This window comes from Anopheles ziemanni, chromosome 3, assembly GCF_943734765.1.
Source record: "Anopheles ziemanni chromosome 3, idAnoZiCoDA_A2_x.2, whole genome shotgun sequence".
NCBI lineage: Eukaryota > Metazoa > Arthropoda > Insecta > Diptera > Culicidae > Anopheles > Anopheles ziemanni.
Window position 1 is genome coordinate 55,012,753 of NC_080706.1, and position 11,084 is coordinate 55,023,836.

General features: G+C 47.8%; 3 protein-coding genes across 3 annotated transcripts; 2 read left to right on the forward strand and 1 right to left on the reverse strand.

Moving 5' to 3' along the window:
- The first annotated feature begins 628 nt into the window (after nt 1-628).
- LOC131285032 (uncharacterized) lies at nt 629-2,158 on the forward strand. The gene has a single exon (XM_058313892.1). The coding sequence runs from the start codon at nt 629-631 to the stop codon at nt 2,156-2,158; it is 1,530 nt and encodes a 509-aa protein (XP_058169875.1).
- A 504-nt stretch (nt 2,159-2,662) lies between these two features.
- On the reverse strand, nt 2,663-3,839 carry LOC131285033 (uncharacterized). Its single transcript, XM_058313893.1, has 2 exons — nt 2,945-3,839; nt 2,663-2,859 (listed from the first exon to the last, which is right to left on the reverse strand). Exons 1-2 carry the CDS (start codon nt 3,837-3,839, stop codon nt 2,663-2,665), a joined length of 1,092 nt encoding a protein of 363 aa, XP_058169876.1.
- Nucleotides 3,840-4,438: 599 nt separating this feature from the next.
- LOC131285034 (zonadhesin-like) lies at nt 4,439-10,228 on the forward strand. Its single transcript, XM_058313895.1, has 3 exons — nt 4,439-4,459; nt 5,680-10,003; nt 10,074-10,228. The coding sequence occupies exons 1-3, from the start codon at nt 4,439-4,441 to the stop codon at nt 10,226-10,228; spliced, it is 4,500 nt and encodes a 1,499-aa protein (XP_058169878.1).
- The last annotated feature ends 856 nt before the right edge of the window (nt 10,229-11,084 follow it).

Genomic DNA, 11,084 nt, shown 5'->3' on the forward strand with positions numbered 1-11,084 from the left:
GTCAACTGAGTTCGGAATTCGCTCGACAGTTTTAATTGTCATATAGACACCATCGGTGCATCAGTACAATGCAGTTTAGGTGGCGATCGTGACCTATGTGTAGTGATCTATCGATGAATACATGCTTATGAATCTAGCAGCTAAATTAATGACCAATTCACAAAACTATTGACAATTGCTATTCATTTGTGGTAACTAAATTGATTATATCAAAACGTGGCCCTCCGCGAGTTTTGGGTATCAGAGTTCGGCAAAATTAAAGAAAAAAAAACAGCTCAATCCCTTGCAAGATAAGAAAATGGGGAAAAGATTCGTTAGTGATACCGGCCCGGTGACATTTGTGACAAGCAAGAGTAGACGCATGCGTCGGTGAATTTGATGTATCGCTTAACTATTACCGGCCATGCGGTTTCCAGAACTGATTTTACCGATGCCATGATTGATCGGCTGATCAGGAGTGTGATGTTGGTATAAGTTAATAAACGAATAAGGAAAACAGCTTTAGCTGCAACGTGACTAACGTTGGTGCACTCATTGGCGGTGTCGTTTGTAATTTGTATCGCGTGGGAATGAGTCCATTTTTGTATACGCTTCTAATCTTCCTGCTTGTTCTAATTTTCATTCGCAGATGAATCTGTTAGGAATAATTTTAGTGGTACTCTGTTTTAGTTACATAAATCAGATCGACTCAGCTCCCACACCGTGCGAGGAACTGAAGGATAAAACTTGCGATGAACCCGAGTATGAGGCTTACCGTGCCTGCATAGAGGCAAGTAGAGGGATGGTTCGAGAGAAACGGCAAATCGCCATGCCCTGCCAACAACCACATGTAGTGGAACCGGTAGTACAGACTGTTAAACCCTTTGAGGTGCTTGTTCCGGTAAAGCCGTTGAAAATCGTGCAAAAACCTGAGCTCAAATCACTTAATCGCACGATCATCGTTCAGCCGGGCACGAACCTGACCGATGACTACCCCGATGAGGAAGAGAGTAACTTCCACTACCGTTTGCCATTGAACGTCACGACGGTGATCCGATTGACCAATATCGTTAATAATACGAATAACATTCACATGCCAACAACAATCAACAACACGAACGTGAACAACATCCACGTTTATGCTAATCTTACGGAGCAGGGTGACGATCCATTCGAGCAGGATGAGCCCTGTTGCACGGTTGTACGTCCCAAGAGTTGCCAAACGTCGACCCAGGGAGTGCACTGTAAGCACCGAAAGTTCCAAACCTGCGGTCCCCAGTGCACGGCCAAGGTGGTGCACATTCAGAAACGGAAGCGATGCAAACGAGCTACCGGTGAGTGCGAGGAGAAGATCGCCTACGTTCCCCAGCCAGAGAAACCGACCTGCGTGTACGTCGAAGAGTGGCCTTTCGTAGTGTGCGGTAAGAAAGCAAACATGACCATAATCTGTGCCGGTTGCTACGATCACTATGGTCGCGGCTATCAGACAGCCTATGGTCACTCCAGGATGCAACCGCAGTGCGTCGGGTGCTATGACGATGCGTTCAACGTGGGTCCATTGTATCGCCGAGGACCCGTTCTACAGCCCTTCTACTACCATCAAGTACCGTGCTACTTGTCCGGTAGCTGCCCTGATAGCTACGAAAATTGCGGCTACGGATGCTACGGCCACGAACGTATCGATCCAGCCTGGGGACCCCAGCCGGGCATGAATGAGTGTGACCCGTCGATGGGTTCATCCAATTCGATCTATTACAATCCGGATTGTTTCGAGGAGACCAACGATTGGGGGGTCTCCACGGCAAAGTGTGCCGTGGTAACCGATGGCAAAATAATCACGGTGAAGAACTGTACGGATGAGGTCGATAATCCATTCTTGGCGGCTCCAAAGCTTCCCAGCACCGGCAAGGGCACAAAAACTGGTGCACAGCCGCCAACCCTTATCAAGCCCACGGAAGCACCGAACTCGGAGGATGGCAAAACTACTGTCCCCCCAACGACAATCCAAACGCTGGAAAAAGAAGACGTTGAAGAATCCAATGATGACATAACAAATCCCGATGAACCGAGTGAGAACGACGATGAGGACATTAAGGTTCCTGGTTCGGGAAACGGTCCAATGAAAAATGAGGTCTCCTTCGTGGAGGAGTACATAGATGATGAAGATTTTATACTGTAGATTTTGGGGCCAGTGTTTTTCCTACGAAATAAAAAACCTACAAGCAATAAGTTATTCAAAGGCGACGTGAAGTAAGTATTTGTAGGAAACTTGCTTGTTGCAACGTAATAAACAGGATAGTTTGTTAGATTATCTTATTCTGCCAAATACATTGATGACGATCCATAAGTAATAATAAATTCATCGTGTATAATTTGAAATTTTTTTGTACATTTGTTCAGCATCAGCATATTTTTTTGTAACACGGATATTGGAAGAACGACTTATTAGTTTTATAGGTTTTGCAGCTCTTTGCCAATATTTTTGATTCATTTAGATTCTTCATTTGATATGACCAACCTTGAGCTTATCTGTGCTGGGTAGTACGACAGAAAATAGAACTTAAGTGGGATATCAACATTGTTTGCTTTTTTTCATTGTCAATGGTCAGAAAATAAACAATCAAGGGTAGTTGTTTTGAAAATCATTCATTTCATTTTCATAAAACCTCGTGCTTCATGTATTTTACTGCTTTGCATCCTCCCCGGTTGGTTTCAATAGATCTATCGTTTTCTCCTCCAGAAGAACACAAAGCTCATTGGTTGGATCGGGGCAGTTTAGATCCTTGTCTATGAATCGGCAACTGTTGTCTACCATGCAATCGTACGTATAGCACATCGGACTGCACGCCTGCGTTACACCATCGATACATCCCGAACAGTCTGGAACAATAAAAAAAAACACATGGAAAATTACAGACAATAAGACCGTGCGGGAACCAGCTACTTCTCAGGGCCATCACATTACCTAACCGTGGACATCGTCCCCATCGACATTGTTTGAAGCGTGCGAAAGGATTCGGTAGAGGAGGCATAACGAGCCATGGTTTGCGATACATGGGCCTCCTTGGTCGCAGGTACATGACGTCAGCAGTACAAACCGTGCTACAGACGTACTGCTTCCGGTGGAGGCAAACCCATTCGTCGTCCCGCTTATGGCAGATCCTCGGTGAAACGATCGTACAGCAGGGTAACTCTCGGGATTGTTCTGTCGATTTCGGAGGGGAGATTTTGTCTGTGGTACTTGCAGTGGTATTTTTTGGCCTGGGATCTTCACCCGTGACCTTCTCTCGAATATGTCCGGGGTCCTCGTAAACGGTGGTGTCGTTGTTTCTTATCACGACGGTCCGGAATCCACCGTTTGGTGTGCGACGAGAGAAGTGAACCACCACGTTGTTAACGTTGTGTGTGTGTACGATGGTTTCATTGTTAATGACATTATTGTTGCTGACGATTTTTTCAAAGTTCAATTTTAAACCCTGTCCTTGAACCGGAGGCATGATAACCTCCGGCTCGTCGTCGTCGCTTTCCGGCACTTCCGTAACGTAGTTCGGATCCAGCGGGTCGATCAGTTCCGGGATTGGGATGTTGATGCGTAACGGAGGCACGACCACTAGCTTTTCTTGGGCTGGCACAACGTCTTGAACCGGTGGAACGATCTTGTAGTGGCAGTAACCGTTCCACAGGTACGTTCCTTCCGGGCAGTTGGTTGTTGGGACCGACCTTGACACACTCTGTTGAAAACAATTCCCTTTGTATTCGCTATAGCCCGGATTGCACACACATCGTCCATCGCGTCCAAAAGATCCGTTCAAACATAGTTTAGGTATCGTCGGAGGTTTAGTTACTAGTTCCTGAGCCATAGACTCACTTACGCACAGAGTTGCCACAACAAGCAACCAGATAATGCACCGAATCGCGCACTTTCTAACGGAGCACATCACTCGATCAGTTCTTATTCGGGGTTTGGCATCGACTGAATTTAAATTTCCAGGAATTTAATTTGACCTGTTCTTGAGCGGGGCAGTCGTTCATTTCTTGGAATGCGCGATAAGAACATTTGAATTTTGAATTATGTTCGTCTCATGATGCTTTTATACACGCAATATCAACCAAGATGGCTTGTACGCATACATGTGAAACGTGAACCGAAAAAGAATTTTGTAGACCTGGGAATCATCTACTGTTAGCAGCATCAGTCGGTTCACGCCAATCACCCGATGAATCCATGGTACTGATAATACACCTTCAGCCTTCTAACATATCACCAACGACAAAAAATAAAAGGCAAATCGCATGCCGAACCAACAATACCAATGCGAATGCTGAGTCAATGGTGTATGTATTATCAGCTGATTTGAAAATATTTAAATTACTATCACGGTAACTTACGGGGCCAGTCCTAAATTGGAAGTGGTTCAGTCGAAAACAGACAGTGTATGGTGTACAGCGATTTCGGGCCATGGGACTGTTTAAGATTAAGGTATGCTGTTGTGTAACTCAGTCGGGGTTCTAATGTATCCTTTAAACATAGAAGTCGGACCAACCGAACAGTGCTGCAAAATAAAGTGGTTAGCATATGTAATAATTGAAACACCGTTAAGATACATAGAGAACTACATAGTAGTTTTCAAATAGATTTTAACTCAATTAACTCAAAATGTTATAACGTAGACACTTGTAATTTAATAATTTCGTTATTCTAGAGAATGTTTTATAAATCGTTCGGTTAGTGCAAACTTCATTCTGTCATAGGGTGAAAATGGTCCACGTTTAAAATAGGAAGTGTGTTCGCAGTCTCACTGATAAGTATAGTTCTACCAATGACCGTTGGGCCGGTTACTCGGAAGTGCGTGTCAAATTTTGAAAAATATGTTGATAACGCAAAATCATTTAATTTTTTTATGACTTTGATAACGGGTAATCGTAAACGGGTGTGACGTAAACGAGTGTTCTTCTTTTTCGTTTTCGGATACGTGTCTACGAGGATTTATTCCTATGTGGCTATTACATCCTTCCTGAGCCTTCGCAAGCTTATCTGGTGATGTAGACGTCTAGGGAGGGTTAAGGATCGGTTAGACGTGTGGAGTGTGTAATAAAAAGAATCCAGAAGCTTCCAAAGTAGTTGAGCAATTTTCGAAATGAAATCTATCAGTAATGAAAGTTTACGTTTCGAAGATGTTTTTATAAATTAAACCTTACAGAAGATCAAGCCAACCCTTATTAATGAAAAAGCATAGGTGAACTGCAAATTGTTTCAATGCAGTACCTAAAAGCGCTGAATTGGATGTCTCGTTAAATAAAAGATTTTGGTTATTTAAGGGAACTTTTTGAGTTGTAGTTAAGGTTTTCAAAAACCGCAATAATTTATTTATTAACCGTAATAATTTATATTTTATTACATAGTCTAAGCTCATTCCCTAATCTAATTACTCTACATGTGTATCGCTCGGCTGTTCGATCACAAAGAGAGTGATGGTCCTCTTAACATGTCTTGAAGCAGCATCCTAGCTGAGCGTGACCGTGTTAGCAGAACTTAACCTATCATTAGAATTATACTATTTATTATAATCAAACACAATATAAATATACACAATTGAAACTTTACTCAACAAGCTTATTTAAGTTGTTTCAGTTTTATCCTCTAGTGCATCTTCCTGTGAAAACGTTATTCAACACATTTACATTTTTTTTCCATTTCAGGCCACATTGTTTGCAGCGCTCTCAGTGTGGATTCTAAGTGTGCAGGCTGGCAAAAATGAAACACTAACGCACGGCTTAGCGGGCAACCGAACGCAACCGCTGAACGGTACGTTTCCGTTGGCGCAGAATGTAACTCGTATTCAACGACAGGTCCCCTACGGTGCAGGCGTTCTACCGTTTTCCAGTATTGGAGCACCTGGTGCGACTGCGTATGGTACCAGACAGGCAACTCCGTATGGTACGGCTGGTTCTACGATCCTTTGCCCACCCGGTAGCGTCCTGCAGAACGGCCAATGCATGAGCCGCGTTAGTTACTGTGGGGCGGGCTACAATCTGGTGGGCAACACTTGCGTCGGTGCGGCCGTCTGCCAACCTGGCTACAATCTGGTGAACGGTCAATGCCATCTGCAGGCGCCTTGCGCCACTCAGACGTGTGGTACGGTAGCGGTGGCACCACTGCCTCTACCTACCGTGGTGTGTACTTGTGAGGCGGGCTACACGCAGACGGGCAACCAGTGCATGAAGTCGGAAACGAAGGCCCCCCAAACGCGCACTATCATGGGCAGCAACGTGGAAGCGGTGACGTGCCCGCCAGGATACGATCTGAACGACGAAGAGTGCCTGCAGCATAGTGACACCGAGGCCAGATGCAGGGAAGGTTTGCCGCGCGAAGACATGTGCGTACTACCGGCCAGCTGTCGCGGTTCGTATCAGCTCGACGAGTACGGCCGGTGCATCGTAAATCAGACCATTCCTGCCAATTGCCCGCCCGATAGCCGCATGGCTAACGATGGTCTCTGCCTCTACAACACGCCAAGGTGTCCGGATGGCTACCGTATGGAGAAGGGTGTGTGCCTCAAGCGGGATGTAGTCAATGTCAACTGTGACACCGGCTCGACACTGGTGAACGGTGTGTGCAGGGTGGAGCAACCTCGTTGTCCTTCTCCGTATCGCCTCTCTGGTGGCCAGTGTATACTGGAACGTCGCTCGATGCCGCGCTGTCCAAGTGGAACGCAAATACGCGACGGACTGTGCGTACTGCGCAACTTGGAATGCCAGCCCGGCTATCAAGAGTCCAACGGGGTGTGTATCAAGACCGAACGACTACCGGTGCGATGCCCTTCGGGAGCGCGCATGTTAGGAGATGTGTGCGCGGCTGACGTGGACGTGTGTCCGCGCGACTTTAGCTTCTTGATCATGGAGTGTGCTCGAGTCGAGAAGCAGGAGGCCGCTTGTCCACCGGGATTACAGCTTGACGAGGGCGAATGTGTGTCGTCCCGCGAGCTGTCCTGTGAGTCTGGCTTCACTCTCAAAGATAATGAGTGCGTTCGCCATCAAGTTGGACAGTACAGTTGCCCGCCAAGGAGTATTCTGCGCGATGGTTACTGCGTAGTGTCCGAAGCAAAGTGTGAACCCGGCTACGAGCTACGTGAAGACATATGTGTTCTGCATGAGAGGGAGCAACCCCGGTGTCCGCCTGGCTCGCAGTTCCGTGGAGAAAATTGTGTCTACCGCGTCGATGACTGCCCGCCCGGTTACATGCGACAAGGTGCCGAGTGCGTTCGGTCCAATCTGCTGGAACCGACATGTCAGATAGGGTTCGTGTATCAACGAGGATTCTGTCTAGCAATACCACAATGTGAATACGGCTACACCTACAACAAGACGGAGGCGACCTGCTACCGGACTACTCACACAGCTGTGTCCTGCCCGAGTGGCAGCTACCTGGAGAACGATCGCTGCGTCAGCCGGGATATGGTATGCATGGAGGGCTACACACTGCAAGGAAGCGAGTGCATTCTACGCCTCTCATCTGCACCAGTCTGTCCGCCGGGGACAACCTTGCATAATGACCGTTGTCGGGCGAAAGTAGCAACCGTGTGTCGTTCCGGCTCGATGCCATCCAACGGCGCTTGTGAGATACAGGAAACCATCTACCCAACATGCCCGGCCGGCTACACCTTACAGAATGGACAGTGCATCGGCATGGTGACGTCGAGTGTTCCGGCACCCGCTCCATCGCCCTGCATGTATGGCGGATGCAACCCTTGCATGACAGGATTGTGCGGCACACCATGTGCATCCGGATGCCAGTCTCAGCAGGCGACCATGCAGACGATCCAGACCTCACAACCCGCTCGCTGTCCAGACGGCTACATGTCCAATGGAGGATTCTGTACGCGACGCACCTCCATACAGATGGAGTGCCCGACCGGGTACACGATGGATGCTGGAGAGTGCGTCATGTACTACGGCATGGTTTGCGGTCCTGGGACGACGCAACAGAATGGCCGGTGCGTGCGCTTCCAGACACGCCGGGCGAGCTGCCGCGAAGGGTTCATGAACGCCGGCGACCACTGTATTCTAATCAATCCCTCTTGCCCGTCCGGTCACCGTAACATCGGTGGTAGCTGCGTGTCTCTCGAGGACAAACCATCGACCTGCCCGCCTGGAAGCTACAAGCGCAACAACTTCTGCGTCGGCACGCTCGAGTGCGCGCCTGGTTACCAGCTTCAGGGCGACAAGTGTTATCGAGTGGAGCAAAGAAGCATAACCTGTCCACCCGGTTTCGTATACAACGGTCAGGAGTGTATTGGCCAGTTCAACTGCCCGTCTGGGTATCGGCTCGAGCGCAACGAGTGTGTACGCACTTTGCAACGTCCCGTGTCCTGCCCGCCACCTGCACGCCATGTACAGGAATGGTGCGTGGTCGAGGGACCTTCGTGTGAGGCTGGTTTCGAATTCAGGGACCATCGGTGCCTGCGTACCGAGCATCGGCCGGCAGTGTGCCCACGAGATACTCACTTACGTAATGGGGCGTGCGTATCCCAGCAGAGACCTCAATGCAACCCTGGATTCACATTTGCCGCGGGCCATTGCACAAAGATAGAGAAACGTCCGATCCAGTGCCCGCCTGATTTTATTATCAGCAACAACCGGTGCGTAACGCGGAAGTTAACCTGTCCATCTGATTTTTACCTCAGCGGAAACGAATGTGTTCGGGAGCAGCGCCAAACTCTCATCTGCCCACCAGGCAGCTCCATGCACAATAATATGTGCTATATCGGCCGGCCAGCATGTGAGCTGGACTACAAGCTTGTCGACGGTAGTTGCATTCAGGTTAGCTACGGTTTCCTCGAGTGTCCGCCGGGTACGATCATCACCGATGGGCAATGCGTGAAGAGCGCCACCTGCCCGCCCGACTACCAATTGCGAGGCAACCAGTGCGAAAAGGTTACAGCCGTCATCCTCAGATGCCAGCGGGGCAATATGGTCAACGGAGACTGTGTAGCACCCGGTCCGAACTGCCCGCCCGAGTATGAATTCCGGCGCGGCGTCTGCTTCCGGCGGGAAACGGTTGAACCGGATTGCCCCCCGAGTAGCCAGCTGCGTAACAACTATTGTGTGGTCGGACGCCCCGAGTGTTTCGACGACTATCGCTACTCAAATGGTCGTTGCACAAAGGTGATCAAGGTTCGTGCCACCTGCACCGGTGGGGCGGAGTTGAAGAATGGCATGTGCGTATCGTCGGTGTTGTCCACCAGCTCGTACTGTGAGCCTGGTTACACTATGCAGGGTAGTCTGTGTATACGAATGATCTACGTCCAGGCGACCTGTACCACACATCAGACGAGCTCGAATGTTATTACATCCAGTCCGATCGTCAGCTCCGTAGGTATCAACTCCATCCAACCCATCCAGACGGTCAACTCGATCGGTCCAACGGTATTGAGCAGAGTGGACAGCGTCTATGTGCCACCGACGCCAGTGACCAATGTGGACAGCGTCTATGTGTCACCGACGCCAGTGACCAGTGTGGACAGTATCTATGTGCCACCGATCAGGAATTTCTCGAGTTCGGCTCATGTCCCTGATGATGACAGGTTCGCCGACTTCTTTCGAGCGGAAAACGTAAGACCACGGTTCGGTGTTTCAAGCTATGACGCGGGTAATAGTCGTTACTTCCGAGAATCCATACTGCCTTTCGATGGCGATTACGTGGCCACGCCCAGGCCATATACAACTACCACCGCCAGTTGGGTCAATGTTGCCACGGAGACACGTACGGAAAGTCCTACCAGACAGCGGCGTTGCACCGTTGTTGGGCCACGCGTTTGTAACACCATGGACGAAGTGAGCTGGACTTGCGAGCAGATGCGCTACACAGACATTGCATCTCGGTTGTGCACTAGTGAGAGTGCGGTGATCCATTTGACGGTGCCCTCGCACATTGCGGTCAACGATACGCTACTTGTTATGGCGCCCAAAACTGAGGAAGAAGGTGACGAGGATGAGTATGACGACGAGGAGGAAAATGAAGAAGGTAAGCAAAAGTGTACCTTGCAAATCACTCTATCTTCGGTCCTGATCCAAATCGTTTTCATCTTTACCAGGCTCTGCCAACTGCGCCGATTGCAGGGATGAAAGCTTCGACTGCTCAAAGTACTGCTTCACATATGAGGAGTGCGGTGGTTGTGAGTACACCCAACTCGAGGAACTCTGCCAAGAATCAGCGACGATCCGGGAATGTGAATATCTCAGTGTCTGAAATCCAATTTTATTTGACGACCCTCTAAAGTAAATCATGTTGCCCAGTTTTCGAGGAGCTGCTTGTCAAACCATATCTTACATTTATTACGATTTGAAGATAAGGATTAAGCTCATTTCTACTAACAAATGCTTTAGTTTACAGTTGATTAACCAATTATGCCTATACCATACTCAATTAAATAAACGTTTTATGCAGGAAACAGCTATTCAACTTGTTACAATTGAAAGTTTATTATATTATCACCTTACTGTCCATCTGGTATTACAAACGATATGACTCAGTCGATTGATACCATAAATTTTGCATGTTGCCTCGAATTTTACTTCCCACATTGGTTTCCCAATCCGCACGGTACCCGCAGATACGCCAGTTCCGCAGCTAATCGGTAAAATATTCAAAAGATATAGGTACCAAGGACGAATAGAAAGAAAAAAATAAGTTGCATGGTTCATAGATCAAGTTTTTTTTAAATAAAAGTAATTGGACTACTGAAATTACTGAGAGCTTATAGAAGTAGTGTACTAGGAGTTGTAATCCACACAGTCCGAAGATGCTTCCAAAGGCGGCACATTTAATGATGTAGTATATTGATAAAAGAAATGATTGTGATTCGTAGAGCCTAAATCCATTCATAGAGTCTAAATTGAAGGAAATGGATCAACAAATTACCATTGTATTTACTTTGTTTTTTTGATCATCAAAAACTCTTGAGAAAGAGGGCGAACAATAGAGTAAGGCAGAAACAAAACCGGGCAGTAATTTAAAATAGTTGTTCTGACGACTGAAAAGAGCACGGGTCGTTGTAGGCATGGTATATGGGATAAGAAAAGAAATTAAATGAAACACACATTTA